The sequence below is a fragment of the Capronia epimyces genome (genome assembly GCF_000585565.1).
Source record: "Capronia epimyces CBS 606.96 chromosome Unknown aczIQ-supercont1.7, whole genome shotgun sequence".
Taxonomy (NCBI): Eukaryota; Fungi; Ascomycota; class Eurotiomycetes; order Chaetothyriales; family Herpotrichiellaceae; genus Capronia; species Capronia epimyces.
This window is the reverse complement of record NW_006912910.1, coordinates 297,881-323,673: the sequence shown is the minus strand read 5'-3', so window position 1 is coordinate 323,673 and position 25,793 is coordinate 297,881. Positions and strand designations below refer to the sequence as shown.

Below are 25,793 nucleotides of genomic sequence, written 5' to 3'. Positions count from 1 at the left end.
GGTCGAGTTGGATTTGGATGGTGAAGGTACAGACGTTGGCACCATCCACTGTCGCAACTGATGCATGTGCCACTCAATCTGGTTCGCGGTAGGGTTGAAGGCCATCCTCACTCCGTCGGGCGTCTGTGTTTTGGGGGGTAATGCGTGGATGGTATGTGGGCAAGAGTAGGCGCTGGTCTGTCCACGGAGCCAGGTAGTGATAAGACACTCCAAACCAGAGACGGATATCTACATGGCAGTCTGAAACATGGCCGTGGGGAGAACGAGGAGGGTTTGCGGATTGGATATAATCTGGGCACAACAGAGCGTGGGGTGGCTGATCGGGCGAGGAGCGAAGATCGGTGGACGAGACGGTTGGATACCCCGTCGACGCAGATATCAGAAAGGGTCAAAGGTCACAGAGCAGGAAGCAACACGCTGGACTGGGCTGGTGATGGGTGGACAAGATCAATCAAGACGATGAGAACAGACTCGGGTTTATACCTCTGCGGTTCATGGTTGTCTCGAGAGTCGATACCGCAGTCAGTAGGCGTGGGCTTGACAGAACGGGATAAGCTAACTGGACCATCATAGTGCCATGGATTGATTCCAATGCAGGTTGAAGAGATTGCAGACCCCATCGAGAAGCGAGTGCCCTGTGTCGTCAGGGCTAAAGCATGAAGCAAGAGATGCAGCCTTGCCTGAAGGGATGTGCAGGAGCACAGGCGCCACAAGGCCTCAATACGCCTGTGCTTACCCGGTTAGGAGACGCCGTGTGACAAGATGAAAAATTTTTCTGGATGGCGCGCGTCTCACTGGCTGTGTCCTCGAGCTGGTAAGGCTCGAGGCCAGTCAGATCATGTCGGGAAGGCATGAGAGGTGCATGAAGGAGGGTGCAAGGGGGAGGGCTGTCAGAGCGGAGAGCCGAGCAGCAGCCCACCAAACAGCCCGGACAGCGACGTGGTGGACCAGGGATTGGCGGATAGCGCCAGCGATCGCATGATTTCTGGTAGCAAATCCAGAGATTTCAACGAGAGTTATTTGGGAGACTGGAGACTCGAGCGTGCAGGTGAAAAGGCTAATCAGACGGAACTCGAGCACACTTCTCCGTATCGATGTTGGCGCCGGCATAGCGTCTCGCACGACGCAAGAGTCGCAGTGGCCCATGCCGATGGCCTCATTTGAGCGGCACTGATTGGGGATAGACGTAGGTCCTCTATGCCGGAACAGGAGAGTCGTTGCATGAACCAGCTCGTGGCTTTGCCAGGACTAAGCGAGGGTCTCTCTGGCCGACCCTGCTTCTCGCGTCATGTCGTCGCTCCCTCCCACCTCCCCCCTCCCCCCTCCACGGAAGCCTTGGAGACGAAGGAGCCGAGAATGCCGCTAGCTGCTGGAGGCTTGACCACCGCACCATAGTAGGGGCTTGGGGCCCGACAGGCTTGGACCGATGCGGGAAAGGGAAAGGAAAAGGCCTCCTTAGCCGTCAGGTACAAGGTTTTCCAGTCCGCGGCCTGCCTGTCACCGGTGATAGCGCCGGGCTGTTGGTTATCTTGCAGAAGCTGATAAAGATTCATCTCATATTCCGCCCTCTCCTTTTGCAATGTCCATGCACAGTGAAAATTTTTTCCTTCGTGCAGGTGCAGTAGACTCTAGGGCACCAGCCAACGGCCACTCCCGCTTAGGAGTGTTTGGGGGCCTGTCCAGCTGGCATGGGCTGTCCTAGGGAAGATCGGCCCTTTCGCAGGATCGGTCGTTGGCAGTTGGAACTTGCAAGGACAATGATAGACGACGCGAATTTTTCCTCTTCATCCCACGCCCCCTCTTTTGGAGGTGCTGCACCAGACCCAAAGTGGGAGAAATGCCATCTGGTTCTGGTCTTTACGCAAATGGTTCAGTGAAGGATTCGATTAATCAGACAGGGATGGGTGGGATGGTTGGCTCGACCTTGATTGACAATCGAGATAGATGGTTGAACCACCACGCCGTTTGGATGTGGTGACTGATGGATTGAAGCGGTTGAGCGCTACCACGGAAGAATACTAGGTAGGTACCTAATGGACAGAATGACGGGTGATGCCAAAGAAGCCCACCACCCTCCTCACCACTGCCAGTGACAGTACGGAGTACGGAGTAACGACGTAGCTGCGTAGCTGCGTAGCATGCCTGAAGATCGCTTGCGCGGCTGCGCCCGCCCGGCAGCCTCCGAAGGGCGAAGGCGAGAATAATAGCAGCCCTACCTACCTGGTAAGGTAAGAGCCTAAGGCGTAAGGGGCCTACGTACATAATTCAGTAACCCTACTGGTGACTGGTACCTGCGATGTGACAATAGAGCACCTACTCCGTGTACTATCCCCGAACACTGAGCACCCAGGTACCTATGTGCTTGGTTGCGTCCCTTACCTTGACGTCCAGTAGGAATGTCCTATGGGTGAAGCAATAGGAGGCCTCGAGCCTTATAGGTGCGCGAGCCGCTTGACATCTACCCCGGATGGGTCTTTTAAGAGGACTCCGTATACTGTGCAGTAGTAAGAAAGCATCAAGGAAGGACCTCTAGGCACCTAGGTAGGTGGTCCTGTGGTCCCTAGCTTTGGGGGGGACCCCCTCGGTAACTTTCACCTGGAAATCCACCTAAGCCCCCCTCTAATTATGCCATTGCCTAAGGGCCCTAAGGCTAAGGCCTGTCATTCCGTTACAGCATAAGGGGAACCCCCCAGTACCCACCCAACGCAGCCTAATAAAGCCCTTGAAGCTACTCGTACAACAATAGGCCGTCAAGTACGGATAAATCTCCCTCACTTGCGTCCCACAAGCCGGCCGGTCCTGTTGTTGTCACGCACTCCGGCTCTCATCGGCAGCCTACCTGGCTAGGTGCCTAGTACTCAGGACGCTTCTCGTGCCAGTGTACCAGAACGCTACCTCAAGCTGAATGAACTGAGCGGTAAGTCAATGTAAATTGGATGATCATTATATCTGATTCCTCAAATGCGTTAATCCACACTGCGTCGGCATCGGCATCGGCATCGGCCTTGTATTGCGCGGTTTCCTTTTCCTTGACATCGCCCTTCAATCGTTTCTTTTATATAGCAATGCAAAGCAGAAATGAACGAGAGCTCAAGTGAGCAGTAATCCCAAAGAAAATCTGGCTCGTGGGCAGCCAATACCGTCCTTCCTCGGCTTTGCTCATCAAACCGCCGCCCAGTGCGCCCACACACACACGAACACACACACACACACACCCGCACACCCATACAGATTCTCACTAATGCGAACCTCCCACGCCCCTAAAAACATCATCCAAGCTTTCCATAAAAGAGCTATCCAGCGGAGACGGACCGACAAAAAGACCCTGCTCATCCACATGTGCCCTGAGCTTGAGCGTCTCTTTGCCAGTGCGGCCAACATGCCTGCCGGCTGTAATCTGCTCATGTCCAAGAAAGTTGCCCTTGGGTCAAGCCCGGGGTCCTCACGTCGAGGGGAGTCACGTCATCCTGTTGCGGCATGGACAGCTTTATTTCGCTGGCCCATCCTAGCCTGTTTCACCCCTTGGACGTTGGGCACAGTACCATACCTCGCCTGCTTCCTAGATGCCCTGGTGCGCTCCTCTCCAGGTGGTGTATTGCCAGATCCGGGCCTTCATGTCACCTGATCCGGTGGCGAACAAATGACCGGTTGGGCACGGTGCCACCGAGATGACCGAGTTCTTGTGGCCTTGTAGCATCATCTGGGCATTGCCTGTGTTGGGGTCCCAGAACTGCACTCCACGATCTTTCGACCCAGACATAACCCATTCACCGCCGGGCGTAAGACAAACTGAAAGCACATAGTCCTGCAAAAAGGTCAGACTGCAATGGCAACGCGGTAGATATGATGCTTTCGAAAGCTTACCTTGTGGCCTTCAAAGGTGCGGATACATTTGCCGTCTTTCCCGGCTGACCCTGGAACGAGACTGCGTTGTGGCGACAACTCCCACATCTTGATCGTCTTGTCCAAACTGCCACTGACAAGCTCGCGTCCACTGGGCGAGAATGCAACAGAGTAGACACTGTCCTTGTGGCCTTGGGGTCCCTCAAGGCGTTCGACGAGATATCCGCTCGAACAATCCCACACGCGAACACTCTTGTCCAACGACCCAGCAGCGACATATCGCCCATCGGGCGACATAGCCACTGTGGTGACGCCGTCTTCAATAGACAAGACCATAACTTGCTGGTTGGACTCAATGTCCCACAGCCTTACAGTCTTGTCGCCCGATCCGGAGGCGATTAACCGGCCAGTGCGCGAGAAGTCTAACGAATAAATGTCTTGCTCGTGGCCGTCGAACGTGGTGCGGATGCGCTTGCTTTCAATATCCCACACACGAATCCTCTTATCCTCTGCACCAGTGGCCAACAGCTTACCATCAGGCGAGAAGCACACCGAACGGATGTACAAATCCCCGTCCTTGTCCTGAACGCTCTCATCCAACAACTCGCACACCTTGCGCCCATCCCGTGCGTCAAAGATCTGAGCGCTACGGTTGCAGCCGGTGGCGACGTACTTACCATCGTTGGAGAAGCGGACGCAGCAGACCACGGACTCATGGACCAGATTGTGCAGCAGCTGGATATCGAGCACCCGAGGAACATTGGGATTGAACACGGCATGCCACTCGCCATTGGGGCCAGTCCGCTTCAAGTGGTCTGGAAGATCGTCAGGGTTGAGGTCCGCTAGGACGTTGCCTACATTAGGATATTGTCCTTGGGTAGGCATCTGATGACGAGGTCCAAGTTGCAGGTCACTTCCCGGAGGCGTCGGTCGAGGGATCTGAGGCGAGGCCCGAGGATCATTCTGATAGGGCATCGGCTGTGGTTGGTTGGGATGTTGCTGAGGCGTAGCCGGTCCAGGACCGCCTCTGGCTGCCATTGTCCGATTCTTGCCCAGTCCGGGCGAGTTTGTCGGTGGCTGTGGCTGTGGCGCGTACCCGTTCAATGTAGGGCCCTGCTGATAACCCGGAAAGGAATTTGGTGGTTGAGGTGGGCCTTGAGGTTGTCCCGCCGGTGGCGGTGCCTGTAGGGGGTGTTGTTGTTGGGGAGGCTGTTCTGGGGGAGGCGCAAGGCCTGGTCCGCCCTGACCTTGGTTTGCCATGATTCCACTAAATAGACCACCCTGGCCATGTCCCAGAGACGGAGGAGCCTGCGCTGGACCACCGTGCTGTGGAGGGCCAGCGAGATGGGATTGTACCTGGGGTCCTCCACGCAACTCCAGTTCATGGCGGAGCATTCGGATTTCAGCCTCGTAGTCTTGTTTCATTTTCAGCTGGTTCTGTTCGAGCTGGTAGACCTTGTTACGGATCAATTCCATCTCTTGGATCTGCTGGGCGACTTGGTTCTCGACTTGCTCGGACGCGCGACTTTGGTTTTCAAATTCGGCCCGGAGAGAGTCCATGATCTCGTTAAGACGATGGTTCGGTTGTCCAGGAGGAGCGGGTCCCAAATTGGGATTGCCGCGATGCTGGGTAGCATTGAACATGGTGAACGCGGCGGGAGACGGCTGGATCGAAGATGGGGAGGAAACAGCTACTGCCCCGATATGGGCGAAAGGAATCTGTGAAACGGTGATATGATAGAGGACACAAGTCGAAGAGGAGAAGAGTTGTTGCGACCAGCGCAGGTACCGTTTTCACGGGCTGGTCAGGCGGGAGCGCGCTAGTGGTAAGGGGAGAAAAATGGGCACAAGCTCATAACAAGCCAGGCGACAAGACCAAGGCTGCAGATGGGGACAATGCAGTTCGACGGATATCGGTGCTTGACAAAGCGATGCGAGCCTTGATATAGACAAGACGGGCGAACAGGCTGGGGAGAAGACAGAGAGTGTGGTATGCGAGGTAACGGCTGGTGGGAAGGGGAAGAAAAGAAGGCGTGCCGATGGGGAGCACCAGCAGCAGCACGAGCAACCAGCAACCAGCAACCAGCAACCAGCAGGAGCAGAACAGGGAGCAAGAGGAACGCTCAAGATGGGATGGAGCCCGACCGGGGGTGCCAGGCATGGGGACAAACACACCGTAACCCGTAACTGTAGTGCCGCACGCCTCAAAAGGAGGCTGCAGCGCCCCAGAGAAGCCAAAAAAGAGGATCCCGGACCAAGAGCCAACGCCCGAGAGATCCGCTTCACACTGGCTGCGAGAGCCTAAGCCACTGGCTGGTCCCAGCTTGTAGCTTACCTGAGGGACTATCCCTGCAGTGGTCCGGATATATTGGCATCACCGCTATCTTCTGCCGAGCGGGCAATTGGCGGGGTCCCTTAGCCACCAGAGCCACCCACAGGCAAAGCCTAAAGGCCTAAGGCCACGGAAAACCAACCAGTGTGCCAGTGTGGGAAAGCTGCTTCAGCCTTCGGACCAGCTCTGTGGAACCCATGATGTGCAGTCGGCACATGGACACCATCTAGGCGCCAGCCTCGTAAGCTCGATGCAGCCAGCCTACCTTAGGCGTGCCAGCACACCGCCGACTTTGAGACTTTGGGACTTTTGGGCCTGTAGAAGCACGGGTTGTGCTGTGCTGTCAGTGGACAAAGTGAAAGTGACCAGGTTCTTATGCAAGAAGCCTCAGCCACCAGCTGGGACGCGGCAAGTCCTTTGCGGGATTTTCTTTATCACGGCCCCTCTAATGCCGTATGTTCAGAGTATATACGGAGTACTCTGTACAGTATCTCTGCCGCGTTAATAGGGAGGCGTTGTGCTTGGTGGGATGGTGCACATGCTGCATGTCCAAGTCTCTTGGTGTCTCGTGTCTTTACCGTTGACGAGCCATTCATGCACGCCTTATCTTGCTTGATCTAGCAGGGCCATGATGGAGGAGGAGCCTAATCTGGCTGGGTCGACGTCATGAAGTCACAAACAACAAGAGACCGCAGAATGTTCCAGTTATAATCAATCCGAACGGTCAGAGTTGGGAGATGTATTGACGTGTAACGACACATTTAACTAAATCTCGGTAGAGATCTGAAGATCTGGCACGAGTGATTCCAGCACCCACTGAAGGGATGATTTGCCCCATTGTCAGACCGAACGTGTCACATTGAAACAGTAATAGAGTCAAGAGGTGGAAGCTCGAGCTGATATACAACGCGCTGCTACTCCGTGTGCGGCCGTCCGAGGAGTATCCTATTTTCGACATTCCAACATTTTTCTTTTCACCACAGCTTCATGCCGACTGTTGTCTCAGACTCTTCCTTACCACCACGCAAGCCTCGACCATCTTTATAAATTTCCTCCACTAGCCATGGGATTGCACATGTCCTCCATCGGTTGCAACGCGCCCATGCTTTGCGGTAGTATTGTACAAGGTGTTTTTGGAGTATTGGAGATGTTTCAGTTCGCAAAAGGAGAGATCAAGCTGGTTTAGGTCAGTCCTGGTCAGAAGCTGGTAATCTGGAAGGAGGATACCTGATCAAGGCCGGTTTTGGTTCACTTCGCGTATAACCTGCACTGGTTAGTCTCGTGACAAGCCCAAGCAGAAAACCAACGTCTCGTACCCAGGTAGAGTATCAGAGGGAGATAGCCATAGTGGACCACCTCGCGCGTGATGTCGATGATCTTAGAGATGCGCTCCTTGGAGCGAAAATTAGAAGATGCCGACACTGGTCTGTCTCGACAAACTTACTTTGGTCTCTTCCGAAAACTGGACCATCGTGTAGATTAATATTGAAAGAGTATGTGTACAAGAAGCAGGCTAATGATATGTCCTCGGACGGCTTGTGGAATCGATATGGAGGAGGTCGCAGTGTCGTCGCAGTGTCTGCTGCAATAAATATTCTACAGTGATGCTGGTGATGCAAAGCTGTGCAGCGCAGTCCTATTGGCGAATTGGGACAGTCACGTGATACGTTATCGAGGCTAAACCTGAAGAGGCAAGGCTCCGTGATATTCAGAAACCTGAAGCCTTCACCTCTAAAATATTCTGTGGAAGCAGTCGACCATCTCATCCTATATTCGCCTTTTGCGCTGGTCACTCTGTGCAAATTCTCCGCCAGACCTGGACACTGAACTCACTTGTATTGCCTTCAAAGTTCCGATCTGAGCCCCCAACCCTAACCCCAACACCATGTCCGGTGCCAGGCATTGGGAGCAAGACAAGGACTCGACGATATACATCGGCAACCTTGATGAACGCGTCACAGATGCCTTGGTCTGGGAACTTTTTCTACAGGCTGGCCGCATTGTGAATGTGCATTTACCCAAAGACCGTGTAACTCAAACTCATCAAGGATATGGTTTTGTCGAATTTACTTCGGAGGAAGATGCAGAATATGCGGCCCGAATAATGAATCAAGTCCGACTTTATGGCAAGCCGATCCGGGTCAACAAAGCCAGTGCCGACAAGCAGAAATCGGTTGAAGTTGGTGCTGAGCTGTTTATTGGCAACCTGGATCCTATGGTCGACGAGAGGATGCTTTACGAGACATTCGGCCGATTTGGGACCCTTGTGGCTGCTCCAAAGGTATGGAACGGTCCTCCACTCCGCCGGGACAGATTGCTAACGTTGTACAGATTGCCCGTGACGAAAGCAACCTGTCCAAGGGCTATGGATTCGTTTCCTTTGGCGACTTTGAATCGTCAGATGATGCCATCGCCAACATGAACGGCCAATATCTCATGAACAAGGAGGTGACCGTTCAATATGCCTACAAGAAGGATGGCAAGGGCGAAAGGCACGGCGACCAGGCGGAGAGAATGCTCGCTGCCCAGGCCAAGGCTCACGGGGTCCAGCCTACTCCGGCCACTATTCCCATGGGCGGCCCAGTGTTTGGGGGCGTGCCTCAGACCCCCCCGACTCCTGCTGGCTTTGCACCGCCAGCTGGCAATTTCCAAGCTGTTCCTCCGCCAGCTCATGCAAGACCACCTCCTCCCCCCAGTGTGCCACTTGCTGCCCCGCCGATTGGTCTTCCGGCACGCCCTCCACCAAGCCAGGCGGGATACGGAGGACCGCAAGGGTTCGTGCCGCCAGGGTTCAACCAGCACCAGGTGCCCACAGGTTTCCCCCAGCCAAACGGCTTGCCTCCCGGATTCGCTCCTCCTCCCGGCTTTGGTGGCCCGCCAGCCGGTGCAGTTCCTCCGCCTCAGCCTGTTATGCCACCGGCGGGATTTTCGGGATATGGCATACGCAAATAAGGGCCTCCTGGATCCTGGAGCGATGCTGGCGAGGTATGATCTGCGCGGAGAAGACGAGGCCATTGTCTCTATCACAGCAGCATTAGCCTTGTACGACAGCCATCATCTCGTCAACTTCACCGGATGATCCATTGCACTCCCTCAGTCGCTGTCATGGAATACAGAGCACGTTCCTCCCATAGGATGATGCAATTATGCATGCCATCAAACGCCCACGACGAATTGGAGCCACGGAACACGACCCATTGCAGGAATTCACATCACATCCATGCCAGAGTCTTTTGTCTTCTCGGGTAGCTTGACCGCCGAGAAAGTTTCGCCTCGTCAAAACCAACCACTCCCTGCCGTGGCCGTGCGCAAAAGCCTCCCCATCTCCGCCCTTCAATGCCCGTGGTGAAAGAGGCTGGGTGAACCGAGGTAGGGTGCGAGTCCTGCCGGCTGAGACGGAGGATTGAAAGAGCGGGAACGAGCTCGGGGGGCTTGAGCCTGAGAATGAGTATGAAGCACCGCAGGTACGGGAATGCAAGTTTAGAGATTTGTCGTGAGCCGGTCACCCGGGACCAGGACTAGGACCAGGGCCACGACCAGGGCTCCTATCCGGACCTGAACCCCCGATCCAGCAAGTCTCGATAGTATCGCCATGGAGCACACACATGGCCGGGAAACTCATGGCACACTAGTTGTCTGGTATCTGCTGATGATGGACTGTAGCGGCTCGGTCTAGACCTTATGACTTTGAGGATCGACGTTTTTTTCCTCGCCATTGCACGACAGGGGCCATTTTTCAAGATGGCTACGCAAAACGCATGGAGTGCATATCATATGAACCAGACTGGATTGTACGAAGGCAAAATGGAGATGGAGATGGAGATGCAGTCGGATGTCCTCGCTTACAGAGCATCAACTACCTGTTCAGACGCACTCGGGCACACTCGAGCTTGCGATGAGTGAAGGGCTTAGGTAGCTAGGCCCCTGAGCCTCAAGGATCATAACCCAAGCTGGATATCAAGCCGTTCGGGTTATCCATCAGACCACCGTCCATTGTTTCCTCTGGTTCGCCCGTTAGAGCAGTATAATTACATATGCTATAAATGCCGCTCACGAAGCAGCCACAGCGTCCCAAGTCGGATAGACGGTCGAAGCTGCTCGAGCCTTGCTAATAGTAAATAGCATCAATCCTTGTATTATAGTTGTTACAGGCAGAATGCACATTCCTCGTTCCGGAACCGTCTTCCTGCCAAAGAACAGAACGGCCCACTATGCAATGAGATCGACGTCGTCGACCATAGCTCCATTCTCCCCTTCCGCGTCCTCTGCCTTTGTCACTTCCTCCATCTTCGCATCATTGTCGACCTTTGTCTCAGGTTCCGGGATGGGCTTCGCCAACTCTTCACGCACCCAACTATCTTCGACCGCGTATTTGCGTTGGAACACCCTGGCCCATTTCCCTCCCCATGCCTTAAGCAGATCTTCTTCTTGAGCACGGAGAGCATCGCTACTCTCCATCATCTCATCTTGATTCCCGTCACGGATGCTGACTGCTGCATCTTGGATGATGCTGAACAGGTTCTTCATCGTCTCCAGTTCACGAGCCAGCGCCTGCTGAAGCTCGCCCTGTTGCTCGCCTGGTAGACCGGGTTGCCTGATTGCACCGACGATGCTCCTTACACGCCCTGCCACTTTGCTCGTGGTATGGCTGACCAATTCGTAGCTCCATGTTTTGGCGAGTAACGTTCCCCGGGCGACGTTGTCGATGAGCACCCACTCGAGGATACTGGCAGGGGTCAATATTTGATAATTGAGTAGTTTGTCCAAGATCACCACGCCCACTCCGGTCTGGTCTTTCCAGTAGTCCATCACGGATGTGATTATCTGTTTTCTGCACGTAGGGCTCGTAGAGCTGAGCGCCAAAAGCCGCTCCTGGCAACGTTCAATGCAGGCCAGTACGTGGGACAATGATTTGGAACCGACCCAGCATATCGAAGTGACATACGCATCAGTCGACGCATGAGCCGGATCGCTCAATCCCGAGGCAGTGGCATCCTGCTCAATTTTCTCGAAAATTGGCGTGAACTCTTCGTTGCCGGCTTTCCGGCGTATCAACTGAGCGATCTCCTTTCCTTCGGCAGCGAATGGCGTTGACTCATCGTTATATTTGAAGTCGGGCGCATCCTTGTCTTTGGCTTCAGAGATCAGAGCCTGATACGGTACAGGTAAAGTGCCCTTGATACGTTTGGAGAAGCTTAGGCGGATTTCCTTGTCTAAAGAATCGATGATAAAGGCCTTTTTCGGATGGACTTCGGGTAAGTTGACATCGTCAACCCTAGATTGCCTGTTAGTCTTTGCATCCGCCGATAGGAAAGTACATACCATTCAGTCCATTTCCATGTGAACCCGAAATTACTGAGATGATGAGCAAACCAGTCCAAGAAGCGCTGAGAAAGCTCCAAGTCCAGTCTGTCCACGTTCCTGTACAGAAATCGAATCGCTCTCCCCAAACTGGGCGCAACAGCGGCCGGTGCGAGTTTGCAAGTCTCGGTCAGTACAGAGTGGTAGTAGACCAGTTTGTGTTCGGGGGAGGGCAGTTGCATCAGCTGGCCGAAAGCAGCATCAACGATGACATCTTCCGGTTTCCAGGTTGCCTTGTCTCCTGTCACTTCTCGTAACTTGTCAAACGGTGTGGCCCGTTTCACGAAAGTGTCTGGGGCAAAGTAGCAATCCACGTCGGTGAGGAATTTTGCGGCAATCATTCTGTTGAAGTCCAGAACATTTATCGTGTCAGACAACGCGTCTCGGATCAGCAGGGCAGCAGTGTCAGTGGGGCCCGGCACTGTCTCAATTTCCTGTTCTCCATAGACTGAGAAATAGACCTCGGGAAAGATAGCCCGTGCACCATTTTGGACAACCTGTGGAACTGCGACCTGTGGGAATGGGTGTTTTTGAGCAGCGTTCAAAGCATCTTCCTCTTCAGAAGATCGATTGCCTTTCCAGGGGCGAGGCAAGCAGGACAATTCCCAGGAGCTTTTAGCCTCCTCCTGCATGTGCTTTTGCAGTAGAGCAAGCGCGCTTTCAGAACTCGTGGGAGCGCCGACCTCAGCGCTAGGGAAAGGGTCGACTAGAGCTTCTAGAGGGTGTGCAGTCGAGGCAATGATGTCGGTCTTCTCTAACAGAGCGCTTGCCTGGGTTTCAAATCCGCTGGCCGATGATGACATGGCATAGGGGATGGTCATGAGAATGACTTTGACAAGCTCGAGGCCCAACGACTATTGCAGGATCAGCCAAAATTCGAGTCTCGCGTCAGAGAGGCAGCGTACATCTTCAGACGACTTCATTTGAAGGTCCGCTGCCCTGGAGAAAAGTTCCTCAAGTATGGTGAAAATACCGTCGCCCTCGAAAATGCCTTGCAGGCAGGCCAGGAAGCGGAGGTATAGTTTGACCTCGCGCCATTCTCCAAGGTCTAATCGACGCTGAAGTGATTCGCCCACCTTGCTCAACACATCGACTGTCAATTCAGGCTTCTGGACGTTCGCAAGAAGGACGATCGCGGCGACAAACGGTATCTTGAGAGGTTGCTCGACAGTTCTTTCAAGGTCAGTTCTTGCTCATCACCAGGGAACCGCGCAGCTCTTACAGCTGTACAGCAAGATCCACAAATCCAGACGTCAGGTCATGATCGAAGTAATTTTCTGCGAGGGCCTTTGCGATGGTCGCCACATCGTCCTCCACTCTTCGAACCGGCTGTGGACATGTTAGTCCTGCGCTTCAACCCCATTGAGAATTAAACTGACACTTTCGGCGATGGATAATACTTGCTTGCGGACCGTCACGGCGAGGGGTTCTTCGTAGCGGCGGCGTTGAGGACGACGATCCTCGTAATCATCGTCTACATTCATCAGCCACCAGGAACCTGGGGATCTCGCGGCGAAATGGCATACCTCTGTATCTTCTCTTGCGGTTGTTGAAGTGGCCACCACCACCTCCTCCTCCTCCTCCTCCTCTCCGTCGGCGGTCGTAGTCAGCCATGAGGCGAAAGGAGTTATGCTTGCGTAGAACGGGAAACAGTACAGTGAAGAGATATGAGCTCGCAACAACACCGCTGCAGTCAAGGCAAACCCAAGTTGGCGCGTTTCATGAATTAAACATGAAACTTTGCCGGGACGCGCAGATCGAGGCCGCAGCCTCAACATTCGCTTGGCGGCGCAAGATGCTAATCACCGTGACACCTACAATCGGCGCCGCTTTTAACATCTGCTCACCTCCCATTCACCTACTCCATACACTCACCTCAACCGCGTTAAGACAACCTGCCTCCCTTCGAATACGGATCTCTGCTCTCGCACTAGCCCGTGTCGAGGAATGGGCGGCGCGATTAAACCCCCAGCCTACTCATTGTCCAAACTATGTGTGATACCTTGGAGTATGTACCCGTGTTTCAACGCAAGTTTCCAGATAATTTAGGTAATATCTATCCGTTTTGGCGCCAATAACCTTGAACTACTCTATGCATTCGTGCAAGCAGATACAATAGAAAGAGACCATGACTGCCCTTCTGGGCGAAATCGAATTGTGTCGGCGCCGAGGCAGGCATCACTGGGAACTTCCAAATATATATGCCATTTGTATAAAATAGTCATGAGAGGGCGGCATGGAATAATTCTCAGTGTGTAGCCATGAGGTTGGCCTCAAAATCCGAGGATCCGGGCGAAGACGTGTAGTACATCGTACATATCGCATTGTCCAAACCTCCGAACCCGGTATTTCTGTATAGACAGAACCTGATAGTGCTTCCCGTGTTGAATGATGTAGTGTCCATTGCTGCTCCTTTTACGAAAACGAAACAAACTTCGGGTCGCGCGGGATGCCGTCCTCGCCGATGCCGTTCTTCTTGAACCTCTGCTCCATATACAACCGTCTGGCCTCGTCGAAGTTAATCTTCCGGATCTTCATCAGTCGCTGGATGTCGCGCTTAGCCTTCTGGTCGAGGCCGCCGCGAGAATCGCCTTCCATGATATTGCTTGACAAGTCGAAGTCCGCTGATGTGAAGCCGGATTCGACATCTCCCATGAAGGTGCTGGGGAGCCGGCTATATGTGAAGGTGAGGGTCTCTTGGACTCGTTCAGGTAGGTACGGTGTCCATCGGGCGCGCGTGAGATAAAGGGCTGGTACGGCGAAGATTAGAACCGCGAAGGTGGGGAAGCTAGAAGTAGAGGAACCCTTACCTGTTCCCAGGACTATCGAGGCGAAGAACACCGAGTACAATAGATAGCCCATTGCTGCACTGCCGGGTTATGTGAAGGACGGACGACCCGGCTAGCAATGCGATACAATGGATAAGATGCAGGGGTGAGTATGATTGTCTTTTACTCAATCGTGGAAATTGCTTCAGGCGTGATCAGAGGTTGTGCCCATGGTACGGTGCATCGAGGTCGCGTCAGACGGGGTGACCGAAGCGAGGCTACAGCGACTTGGTATCTCTCCCAAGATGAGGCTGGTGTTGGTTGTCGTCAGCCTGCGGAGACCGGATCTGTCCTAGTAGGGCCGAGCGCTGGAGCTTTTGGCTGGCAGTGAGCAATATATTGAGGTCACATGACTCGAACCTCCCTCTATCGAACAGCATTGACAGGGTCTCGCTCCTTTGGCATCATCATTCATTGAGGTTGCAAAACGTAAACACGACATGTGCAGGAAGTTGCGGTCGCCCTCGAGACTCTACGACATTTTTTGTTGGATGATTGTAGGTGATTGTAGGCGATTGCTAAAACATCGTCTGAGGTCACATAATCCGCCGTAGGCCAAGAATAGGACGCTTCCGGCGCACGAAGACGCAGACGATTGAACGAACAAATTCCTCGAAATCAGACAGTCCAAACAGTACCCCAGCCGTCGCCATGTCTGAACGCTCCAACATTTCCGGCGACCTTCTCTGGGAGGTTGTCCGTAAGTCTCGTCTCCTCCTTCATTTTGAGCTGAAATAACTAAGTTTTGTAGGCCACAACAACGCCTACCTCGTCAAGCGAAATTCGGGCGGAGGCGTCCAATTCTCTCGGGACCCGTTCAACCTGGTCAATAAGCACTCGAGGAAAAATGCCGGTTTCGTGAACGACAAGGCTGTGTCCGTTCAGCCCAACGAGAAGGGCGGTGTCACTTTGCAGACCAAGAAGCCCGGCAAGGCCAGCACGCCAGCGTCTCAGCACAATGTTCACGCCTACGGAAAGACCGTGTCCAACCGCAAGTGAGTTTTGCGGCTGTAAAGTTGGAGGCTGGGGAAGTGGAATGAAGTACTGATACAGTTTTGTCCTCCAGAGTCTACAAAAACATCGCAAACGCCGTGGGCAAGAACTCATACCGATCCGACTTGAACCGAAGTGCCATTGCTCGTGCCAGTGCAATCAAGGACTCCCAGCGCCCGAAGAAGGACGCTCCCGAGAGGAAGCCGCGAGGATCGAAGGCGAGCAAGACGGAAGCATAAGGTTGGGTGGATGCAGCTGCGTGGTTTCTCTTCTGAGAGCAGCCAAGGGACATGGTGCAGTGAGCGCACGATCCGGACGCTGCGCCGCAAGTGTCCACAGGACTCTTGAGATGTCGTGCTCCGAGATCGGTTACTGCGACATGATGGCATGAAAAAATGCTTCAAAGTAGATCGCCTCATGCCTCTAGCTGTTCGGACCTGAACCCGAAAACTCGGCCCGAGTCACTACTGTGAACGGAGTAGACGGGATGCAGCCAGACAGATGCTCGACAAATAACATTACTCGAGGAAACAAATAAAGACCTCTCCAAGACACTTCACCCAGCCTGATCCGGTCAGTTCTCGTTTGCGAAAACGAACCTAGGTAACCCTTCCAGTCGCTCAGCACGGCAATGTTCCACCTGTAATGCGGCTGTACTACGGGACAGGATTAGACGGTTAGGCGGAAATAAATCGGGTACGGCGAGTTGAAAGTACGACGCGGGGCAGGATTGGTGCGAGGTTTTATTATAGTAGTTTGACGTTCACTTGGGCGGGGGATGCGGGCTTAGGCTCCAAGCGCTCACTTTCTTATATCACAGAAGACGTGGGACGGCTTTCGTTTTTGTTGACTCCCCACATCTTCCTGCGTCACCTTTCCCTTTCCCTTTCTCTTTCACTCTTCGATTCCTTTCTCACTCTTGGAAAACCACTTTGTTGCCTGCTGTACTTCAGAATCTTTGCGTGCAACAAAGGACTACCTTCAACTCCCATCATAGTTCTCTTACCCTACATCTTCAGACAAGATGGTGAAAGCTGTAGTGCTCGGTGCCGCTGGTGGCATTGGCCAGGTGCGTGATACCGACGTCGAAAGGAGTGATGACCACTGACTTCTTCTAGCCTTTGTCTCTCCTTTGCAAGATGTCTCCTCTCATCGACGTGCTTTCACTGTTTGATGTTGTCAACAGTCCTGGTGTCGCAACCGATCTGTCTCACATCGCCACGAAAGCTGTACAGTCCCTGCCCTCATTCGAACCTAAGCCTGTATCTCTAACCACACGTACAGCACGTCGAAGGCTTTGTTGCAGCCAAGGGTGATTTCAAGGGAGAGCAGCAAGAGACTGAAGATGCAAAGAAAGCAGCCCTGACCGGTGCAGACATCGTCATCATTCCTGCCGGTGTTCCACGTATGTACTGCGTTCCTAGAACCATTATCCGAGACTGACAGTTGCACAAAAGGCAAACCTGGTATGACTAGAGATGACCTGTTCAAGATCAATGCCGGAATTGTCAAGGATCTTATTACCGCCGTCGCCAAATATTCCCCTAAGGCATTCATCTTGGTCATCTCCAACCCTGTCAACTCAACCGTCCCAATTGCCGCCGAAGTCCTAAAAGAAGCCGGCGTTTTCGACCCCCAGAGACTCTTTGGTGTCACAACTCTTGACGTTGTCCGTGCCGAGAACTTTGTCGCCGACCTTCTCGGCCAGAAAGACTCCAGCAAATTCAACATCCCCGTTGTGGGTGGCCACTCCGGCAACACAATTGTCCCACTGTTCAGCCAGACCCAGCCTCCAGTCGACTTCCCTGCGGATAAGCTCGACGGCTTGGTCCATCGTGTGCAGTTCGGCGGTGACGAAGTTGTCAAGGCCAAAGATGGTGCCGGTTCTGCCACTCTGTCCATGGCCTACGCCGGATTCAGATTCGCCGAAGCTGTCTTGAAAGCTGCCAAAGGCGAGAAAGGCATCGTCGAGCCAACCTTCGTCTATCTACCTGGCGTTGAGGGTGGTGATGCTATTGCTAAGGCCACTGGCACTGACTACTTTGCGGTTCCTGTTGAACTCGGCGTAAGTGCCCCATGGACTTCCCCTCTTTCCATTTTCTATTTTCTATTCTTTGCAACAAGTATGCTAACTTCTCGTTAGCCGAACGGAGCTGCAAAGGCCATCAACATCATCTCCAAGGCCAACGACTACGAGAAGAAGCTGTTGGATGAAGCAATCAAGGCCCTCAAGACCAACATCGATGCTGGTGTTAACTTCATCCAGAAGCCTTCCAAGTAGGTGTGGCCGCCTTCTCTTTGTGTGTCAGTTGCCTGACACGAATTCGCAGGTAGGATGTGAGCGACTTCTTTCTAGAATGAGCCTGCCTGCCACGAATATCCGACATCGTTGGCTTTGAGAAAGACAAAAGCAGCCACGGAAACTGACAGGGTGTTCGGAGCAGATTATGAATATGGCGTGAGATCGCGGATTCTTCCTTGCAACATGATTCCATAGTTTTCAGACTCTCCTTTGCAGAGCGAGGAGAGGAAAGTCCTACGCTTCCGGCGATAGCATGAGGACCCTGAGATAGTTGAAGTTAGCTGCATGGCTAAGTTCCAAAATCCCACACACTCAAGCTGCTTTGCCTTTATTGATCTCATCATTTGGCTGGGATCGTCTTGATTTGAAAGGTGGCAGAGGGCAATTCGGTTGTCTCGGCCTGAACGATTGCTTTGATGCCCAAACTTGACAGGACACCTCGAATGATACCGCACGGAAAGTACAAATGTGGCTGCGCCCTTGCCATGGCCTCGGCGGGGTTCGCCATGCTCATCCGCGAAAACGGCCTGAATCTGCTATCCGTAAGGACGAAGACGCCCTGTAAAACAAGTAAATCAGTCAGTATATTCTACCACAACGTTCCCGATCGCTCAAAACCCGCGACCGCGGTGCGGAAGCCACCTCGCCTCGACCCCTCTAGCGTACATACCCGATGATTGGTCTTGAGATTGTCAATCTGTTTCTTGAACACGACTGTCCACAGGTCTTTGCACAGAAACTTGATCACGTCCAACTGGTCGGTGAACCGCGGTCGGTCTCGCGAGAACCGCTCGCTCAGGCCTTCGCCGACTCGGAAGCCCAACCTTTCTAAGCGCACGTAGACGCTGTCTCTGAAGACATCTGTCTCGGGCAGTCCGTCTGCGGCGAGAACGATTCCAGCTCCTGCATGTGCCGGTGCCGGGGTCGGGGTCGCGCTCGTAGTAGTGGTCGTGGCCGTGGCCGTAGTGGCGGTGCTGTTGTTGGATGTAGAGGAAGGAGGAGGAGCATTCGCAGGTTTTGTCGTGGTGGTGGTGGCGGCGGTGCTGACGGTGCCGCGCTTGGAAGGTGTGAGTGAGGACGAGGACGAGGATGAGGGCTCCAGCGCGGGTTTGTCGAGAGAGGCTTCGAACGATCGGGCCATGCGCTCGGCCAGCGGGACCAGCTCGATCAAGAGAAGGTCGAAGCACGACATGTTGACGAGAGCCGACGAGTTCGGGTCCAACAGGAGCGCATCGGACGAGGCCGCCGCTGCTGTGGCCATGGCGGGCTGCGACGAGCGATGCTAATCTCGCCGCCGGCCGTGCCTTGTTTCCTTATTGCAGGGCTGCACACCAGTGAAGGCGGAGGGAGGGAAAGTGCTATGAATTATAGATTTCGGCGGTGCCACGAGCCCGCGGATCTCATAGCGCTTTTGGCGGGGTCTAGACAATTCGAACGGCGTGGGATTCTTGAGTTATCGCTGCTCGGAGGCAGTGTGGGATCTCTCTGTATGGTCCATAGTGTCGTGTGCTCTTTCACCGCGGTGCGACGGTTGAGTAATTAGTACTGCAGTAAATAAATGCCCCTGCCTTGCCTTCAAGTTTGGGACGGCTCGGAGAACATCTTGCGGAGTTATCATCCCTGCCTGCGCCGGGCCTGTTAGGGCTTAGGCTTAGGCGTCAATCACGTGTGGCGTTCAAGACAAGGCTGAACTTCTCCCTCAAGTTTCCTCGCTGCGAGGATCACGGACCACACGCTCGCCGCCAGGAGATAGGTCAACGACTACCAGGAGATAGGTCAACGACTAACCATTAATTAATGTCAGACTACATTCACGCATGTATACAACACCAACGCTTGGAGGGTGTTGTGTGAGGTATTATGGTATTGAAAGTATATCCTAATTCCACAACCAGAACCAGAACCCGCCTTACAGACCGCCTCACCAGCAATATACGGATACTGCAGCAGAGTTTGAAATGCATTCAGGACCCTGAGGTCCATTTGTACACGTGGCCCACCCAATTAATATTATTTGTACAGTCGATCAACCAAGATAGATCATCCATCGTCATGCGTGGCTGCATCATCCTCGTCCTAGGTTACTATTTTGCCATGACATCCACATAACGGCCTGTCTTGCCTCTCTTTCCTCCTTTCGCACTCTTGCGACCGGTCGCAGGTCCGATGAGGTCGTCAATGCTGCTGGCGTTGCTCGTCGCTGTTCCAGGACGAGAGCCCGGTCCAGGCGGCGGAGCGAGGCCATGAGACAACGTCGCGCCCAGGGGTGGAGTTCCTGAACCACTTGGTGGACCTGACAGACCTGTAGGCGGTGACGGGACGTTGGTAATCCCAGGCCCGGTAACGGGGGTCCCTGTCCGGCTGGAGGGTGCTGAAGGTGGAGCCATGGCCATGTTTGGGAGACTCGAGTACGAGGTAGGACCGGAGCCTGGAGCTCTCGAATGCCCACCTGCACCCATCGGAGGGGCAGGCGTTCCACCCATTCGCGGAGGTGGGGGTGTTGCGGTCTTCTTCGAAGCATCAGGATTGTCTGGGTTCACCCATTTACCGAGCTCTTTGTCGAAATATAATTTCATCTTTGACTCTCCCAGGTTGGCTTTATAGACCTTTGGCTCGGCACTCTTGCTGGCTCCATCAAGCCCGTCTGCACCCTTTTTGCCTCCCAGCCATCCCGCGAACCAGGATGATGCCCTTTTAGCTTGTTCTTTCTCTTTGGCTTGCGCCGCGTCTGCTTCTGCAGCTGCACGGAACGTTGCTTCTGCAGCCGCATCATTTGCACGTCGACGCGCAGCTTCGTCTTCGTCCGCTGTGGGTTTGCGCTCAGATGGCGGAGCTTGATTGGCCACTGAAGGAAAGTCGTCATCGTCATCATCCATAAACGACTTCTTCTTGGGCTTCGTCTCCCTTTCCTCCTCAGGAGAATCAAGCTCTGGTTCATAAGGAACATAGCCATCGTCGCCAGATGGAGGTTCATAGCTGTAGGACTGGGTAGGGGGCTCGTAGCCCCCATAACCTTGTCCCTGCTGAAAAGGTGCCTGTGTTTCCGGCTGCTGCATTGGCTCATAGGCGCCGTATGCTGCCGGCTCGGGGTTCTGAGAGCTTGCCACCAGCTCCGGTGCATATCCATAAGGTTGCTGGATGACCTCTTCGGATGACGGAGTTGGCAAATACGTCTGTTGTTGCACTGGAGGCTCATTCGATCCCAGAGCTCGACTGACATTATTCGGCAAATAGGAAGACTTCCTAGGGCTTTGTGGATATGAGGTTTGCGGTGGAGATGTTGCGAGAGCCTGGTACGGGTTCAAAGGTGGCGCGGTCGATCCCTGCTGAAGCATGTTCAAGGGTTCATATTGACGATTGGCGGGAAAGTAGGAAGTGGTAGGAGGTGATCGCTGCTGGTCAAAGGAAGGCCGCCCTCGGGTCAGCTCCGAAGAAGAGCGGGCCGACTGGATCCCATTCGGAGCATATCTAGACCCAGCTGCAGCGACGTTCTGCGGATACGACCCAAATAGATCGGATTGGGAACCAGATCTGCTGATTGAGGGCGTGCCAGTAACATTGGCAAACGGTCCTGCTTCGGCGGCGTCCTTGCCCGAACCCTTGGATTCTGCATCGCTGTCATCGCCTACGACAAAGCTGCTGAATTTATTCCATACGGACCCTGACACCTTTTCGAGGCTAGGTCTCCCAATCCAGGATGACGAGCCTTGACTTGGGGTTTGTTTGAGACGGTTCGACAAGTCATCTAGCTCGGATAGGAACAAAGGATGATAGTATGGCGACACTTTCGTGCTGGACTTGAATGTTGCAGCTATGGCATCGCAATACAATTGGGCCTCTGACTTGAAACCTCCTTCCGCCAGAACCGTCGCCCGCTGTAATTTGTAGACCGACAGATGGGGCATGAACGAGAGTGGTGCCCCCGGTGCAAGAACACTTGTTGCAAACTCGTAGATTTCGGTAAGCAAGATTGCTTCTTGATCGCGACCAAAATCAAACGGTTTTGCTTTGTGATCGGCGCCTAATAGCACAATAGGAGTCTGTTCGTCGTCGAGCCCGCCAACGATGAGTGGCTTTGCAGGGTTTCTCGAGAATAAGTAGCAGATGTGCCCCGCTTCAATTCGGTTGTAATCCTCCAGTAGTTTACCAAGGACAGCCAGTGCTTGATGATCACCTTGACAGCGATTGTTCAGAACGAGGCTGAGTGTCTCTTTCCAGCGGTTCAACCCTTCAAGGGCGTTCCTGGTCGGTCCAGCAGCATCGACTCTGCTCACCATCTGCAGTCCTGCGCGAGCGGAGGGTGGTACGAGCTCATCGATGCTGTCTTCAACATTGCCGCCAAAGATTTCATACAAGGCAGACAGTGATTCGGCATTGGTTCCAACAGTCTTGACTTCTTGACGGACGAATTCCCGCACTACCTGGCTCCACATCGAGCGATCCATGGTAGAGGATATAACCAATGCATGGGACCATAATCGGTTGTCCATAGCATGGGTTACCGCAGCTTGCCTGTTGCCAGCAAGAAGTTGCTTTCTGAGGACCTCAACTGCCATAGGATCAACAGATTCCGGCCGTATATTACCGCCAGCAGGACGGTAGATTCCTGAAAACAGTTGGTCGCCGTGGTATTGACTTGCGCTTGGTTCGTCCACAGCGTGAACTTCGGGAGCCAGAATCGGGTTGACCGCTTTCAAGGCCGCACCATCAAGGATACCGTCATGCTCCACGAGAACACGAATGATTTTCCAGAGCAGGGTTTTCTCGTGGTGATGTCTGCTTAAATCCGGTGGAGATTGGATAGGTGCAGCGTCGGGCACAGAGGCCTCCAGACTAGATATGTAGTTCGACATCCAGGTCAAGAGCTCCTTTTTCTTCGATTTCGACCTCAAAGGTCCGGGGAAGCTGTTCAGGAGCTCGGCGTGCGGAAGTATGTCTTTCGTACTTCGTGTTGAAACCGCTCCCGGGGAGGCTTTGATTTGAGGCCTGCTTGCACCCGCAGTATATCTGGGGACGTGCTTCGGGAAAGTGCTCACTATCGAGCCGCCAAAGCCGAATTTGAAGATGGGAGCACCTTTCCAACGCTCCAATGGGTCAAACTGAGTGTCATCTAGAGGCCGCACGAATTCCAATTCTGGCGCCAACCCTCTCGGCGCAAAATCGGGCCTTGGTGGCACAGAGTCCAACTGTGCCAAGGTCCTATCCGCCGGTGGCTGAATATACGCTGAGGCTGGACGATTGATCACATCGCTACTGTAGGTAGGAAAGTTTGGCTGTGGACGCTGTTTCGACGGAGACTGGGTTTGTGATCGGCGCGGAGGCGGTAGGTGCTCAGGCATAGAGCGTTGGGGCGGCGATGTAGTTATAGTCGAATGGGTGAAACGTATGTCTTCATCAGTTGGTCCAGTTTGGTGTGATAGAACGCCCGTAGTAGAGACCTGAGGAGCTTTGGGGAGATAGCTTGTCGAGATCGGTATATCATTCGCGCTTTCATCGACAGATCTCTTGTGGTATGCCAGAGGACTTGACGTGCGAGGCTGAAAGGGAAGGATATTGGCAGCTGTAGAGGGGTGGGGCGGGGGTTGTGATACGTGTCTGTTCAGCACAGTCGGCGGCGCTTGAGGCGGAGCAGCAGCGGCGGGCTTCGAGGCATACCGATGTGCCAAATTTGAAGGGGCTGTCTGAGGTGGAGGTGCGGGAGAGTATCGGGGAGAAGGTCCCATCCGTGGAGCTTGTGCTGATGTGACAGGCGCTGGCGAATATCTTGCAGCCAACGTTGACGGCGGCGCAACAGGTGGTTCTAGTGGCGCATTCGCATAGGGGTCTAGACGCTCAGGCGCACGAAGCTGGTATTGAGAGTAGGGATCTGCTGCACGAGGTGGAGATACTTGCTGTAGCGGAGGCGATAGAGGCATGCTGGGCTGACTTTGGGATGGAAGCGGTGGCGGAGGAACGGAGGCATGTTGGTGAGGAATGTAATGACCATGGCTTGAAGCATGGCTTGAAGCATGCCTCGGCTTGAAGCTGATGGGTAATTCTTCAAAAAAACTCGAAGATCCTGACCGAGCCTTTGGCCTCGCCGGCTGCTCGAAGGCTGAGACGCTCCGAGGAGGATCCATGGGCACTGGCTCGGTCGGTGGCAGGGCAGCTGAAGCGGGCGCCGGGGGAACATGTGGAGAAAATGGTGATTGAAGGGGATTCTCCGACAGACTGCTACTTCTTGGAGGGGGAGCCACGGGTCGCGTTGTCTGAACAGGGTGAGGGACATGTGGCCTCCTCCTGTGTTTTGCAATGTCCATAGGTAGATCGTATGGTGACTTGTAACCATCTCTGGCCTGGTCCACAAAGCTTTTCATTGGTTGGGGGGGAGCGTCTTGCTGCAGATGCGATTGAAATGAAGTCAAGGGCGCCAGTTCTGGTCTGGAAATCCCAATGTTATTATGGGTTGTACGTGCGGTAGGTGATAACTGGAGCAGATCTGAAGTGGATGGTTGGTGAGGAGCATAAGGATTTGCCGGTCGTTGTATCTCGAGCGGGTTCTGTTGGGTGGCAGTATTGGACGGAGGTTGTGAGCTAGATATATCAAACTTTTCGTCCGGTAACGCTGCCGATTCCTGTATGGATGCAAGAAAAGAGGAGGGAGAACCAGGCTCGGAGTCAGGAAGGAGATCGTCGGCATCCTCGACCAGAAACTCGTCGTCTTCAAGTGCGGCCGCCCACATTGCATCAACATCTTCCGGAGGTGGGCCTTCAGTGGCCTCGTTCTGCAGCTTAGCCACCTCGTCGAAAAACGAAGGCTCTGCCTGTTCCGTCGCAATCGGGAACTCCGACTTGTCTTTGGCCGAGAAATTTAACGAGTCCAGTACTTGAGCCGTAGATTTTCGGTCTAGGGAGGGATTGTCGGCAGCTGGCGCAGAATTCGTGATGCTAGAAAAGAATAGGGTTTCTTCGTCGTCGGCGACTGTGTCGAAGGGATTAGGTCCGGGTTCGTTTCGTGAGCTGGCCCGATCAGTGTCGACTCTCTCCTCTGCTTGTATCAGAGGAACGCCTTCATCGAAACGTTGTGCCCCCTCATCGACTGCTTCGACCTGCTCGGGTGCTGTCCACGGGTGAGCATCGCCATTCACTTCATTACTGTCGTCGAGCCAGTCCAATCTCTGTGGCTCCGTAGCAACTTCGTTTTGAACATCGTTTTGCTCTGTGCCCCTGGATTCCTCCGCTCCTTCGTTTAGCGTTCGGGCCTCGGGCTCATCGCGCTTATTGACGTCAACATGATCGCCCGAAGGGTCAGGTGTAGCAAGCTCGGGGAACGTTGTCGAACGGTGAATGCTGTCCAAGATGTGGGATGTATCTAGGCGTTTGATTCCCCAAGCCGGGTCCAAGCGTTCATCGTCGTCGTCTGAGGGTATCTCATCAGCCCCGGTGGTCGCGTCCGGTGATGCAGATGGCCATGCTTGGTTGGATGATAACAGCGATGAAGGTTCATCCGCACGATATTCTGTCCTCGCCGCACCAGGCCCTTCGGATGTCAGAACTGTAGAGGTACTCTTCTCTGGAGCTACATCTGTACCCTGTCGCGCCGAGAAAGGCGTCGACGGGACAGTATGCATCTCGCCGTTGACCCTGTCTCTTGACTTCGCCTCCGAAGGGATTCCGGCGTGTGTGTCATCGCTAGTTTCTTCATGGATTTCTGGGCGAAAGGCTGGGAACCAGTGGCCTGATTGAGCAGAGGCCGGTATCCCTGAAGAGCCGTGATTGATAGGGTTGGCGGTTTCCATCTCGACTCTTCAGGACCAACAATTACGGGCCGAGCTCAGCGGAGAGGGAGATATAGGGGGGCGCGGAGGCTTCGCACTCGTACGGCAAACAGGAGGTAGATCTCTCAGAGACTTCTTTGATACATGACGGATCTGAGTAGGGTGTCCACCGGCGCAGCAAAGGTGTCGAGGCTGCGCAGAGACGGCTGGTGGAATTGATTAGGCGATGAAAGACGGGGGAGGCCAAGTTGTTCTCGAGACACTTTTGACACGGAGTTACGGCTCGGCGCGCCGCTCTGCCTGCGTACTACCGTTACCGACAACACCAGGCGTGACCACGTACTTGACATCCATGTCTTCTCCAAAGACACCCCTGT

At 54.0% G+C, this 25,793-nt stretch overlaps 9 protein-coding genes across 9 annotated transcripts; 3 read left to right on the top strand and 6 right to left on the bottom strand.

Annotated features, from left to right (window-relative positions):
- Positions 1-3,559: 3,559 nt before the first annotated feature.
- On the bottom strand, positions 3,560-5,487 carry A1O3_07917 (glucose repression regulatory protein TUP1; the record flags this gene model as incomplete). Its single annotated transcript, XM_007738022.1, has 2 exons — positions 3,560-3,805; positions 3,865-5,487. The coding sequence occupies 2 exons, from the start codon at positions 5,485-5,487 to the stop codon at positions 3,560-3,562; spliced, it is 1,869 nt and encodes a 622-aa protein (XP_007736212.1).
- A 1,875-nt stretch (positions 5,488-7,362) lies between these two features.
- On the bottom strand, positions 7,363-7,646 carry A1O3_07916 (uncharacterized protein; the record flags this gene model as incomplete). Its single annotated transcript, XM_007738021.1, has 3 exons — positions 7,363-7,439; positions 7,492-7,567; positions 7,620-7,646. The coding sequence occupies 3 exons, from the start codon at positions 7,644-7,646 to the stop codon at positions 7,363-7,365; spliced, it is 180 nt and encodes a 59-aa protein (XP_007736211.1).
- Positions 7,647-8,060: 414 nt separating this feature from the next.
- Positions 8,061-9,127, top strand: A1O3_07915 (uncharacterized protein; the record flags this gene model as incomplete). Its single annotated transcript, XM_007738020.1, has 2 exons — positions 8,061-8,456; positions 8,507-9,127. 2 exons carry the CDS (start codon positions 8,061-8,063, stop codon positions 9,125-9,127), a joined length of 1,017 nt encoding a protein of 338 aa, XP_007736210.1.
- Positions 9,128-10,384: 1,257 nt separating this feature from the next.
- Positions 10,385-13,150, bottom strand: A1O3_07914 (uncharacterized protein; the record flags this gene model as incomplete). Its single annotated transcript, XM_007738019.1, has 6 exons — positions 10,385-11,450; positions 11,498-12,390; positions 12,442-12,709; positions 12,759-12,865; positions 12,916-13,010; positions 13,063-13,150. 6 exons carry the CDS (start codon positions 13,148-13,150, stop codon positions 10,385-10,387), a joined length of 2,517 nt encoding a protein of 838 aa, XP_007736209.1.
- An 801-nt stretch (positions 13,151-13,951) lies between these two features.
- Positions 13,952-14,398, bottom strand: A1O3_07913 (uncharacterized protein; the record flags this gene model as incomplete). The annotated part of the gene is made up of 2 exons (XM_007738018.1): positions 13,952-14,286; positions 14,347-14,398. The coding sequence occupies 2 exons, from the start codon at positions 14,396-14,398 to the stop codon at positions 13,952-13,954; spliced, it is 387 nt and encodes a 128-aa protein (XP_007736208.1).
- Positions 14,399-15,015: 617 nt separating this feature from the next.
- On the top strand, positions 15,016-15,596 carry A1O3_07912 (ribosomal protein L28e; the record flags this gene model as incomplete). Its single annotated transcript, XM_007738017.1, has 3 exons — positions 15,016-15,064; positions 15,116-15,359; positions 15,431-15,596. 3 exons carry the CDS (start codon positions 15,016-15,018, stop codon positions 15,594-15,596), a joined length of 459 nt encoding a protein of 152 aa, XP_007736207.1.
- Positions 15,597-16,381: 785 nt separating this feature from the next.
- On the top strand, positions 16,382-17,638 carry A1O3_07911 (malate dehydrogenase, NAD-dependent; the record flags this gene model as incomplete). Its single annotated transcript, XM_007738016.1, has 5 exons — positions 16,382-16,426; positions 16,476-16,586; positions 16,642-16,762; positions 16,815-17,422; positions 17,501-17,638. The coding sequence occupies 5 exons, from the start codon at positions 16,382-16,384 to the stop codon at positions 17,636-17,638; spliced, it is 1,023 nt and encodes a 340-aa protein (XP_007736206.1).
- A 361-nt stretch (positions 17,639-17,999) lies between these two features.
- Positions 18,000-18,920, bottom strand: A1O3_07910 (uncharacterized protein; the record flags this gene model as incomplete). The annotated part of the gene is made up of 2 exons (XM_007738015.1): positions 18,000-18,218; positions 18,330-18,920. 2 exons carry the CDS (start codon positions 18,918-18,920, stop codon positions 18,000-18,002), a joined length of 810 nt encoding a protein of 269 aa, XP_007736205.1.
- Positions 18,921-19,743: 823 nt separating this feature from the next.
- A1O3_07909 (uncharacterized protein) lies at positions 19,744-25,437 on the bottom strand (the record flags this gene model as incomplete). The annotated part of the gene is made up of 1 exon (XM_007738014.1): positions 19,744-25,437. The coding sequence occupies one exon, from the start codon at positions 25,435-25,437 to the stop codon at positions 19,744-19,746; it is 5,694 nt and encodes a 1,897-aa protein (XP_007736204.1).
- Between the last annotated feature and the right edge of the window lie 356 nt (positions 25,438-25,793).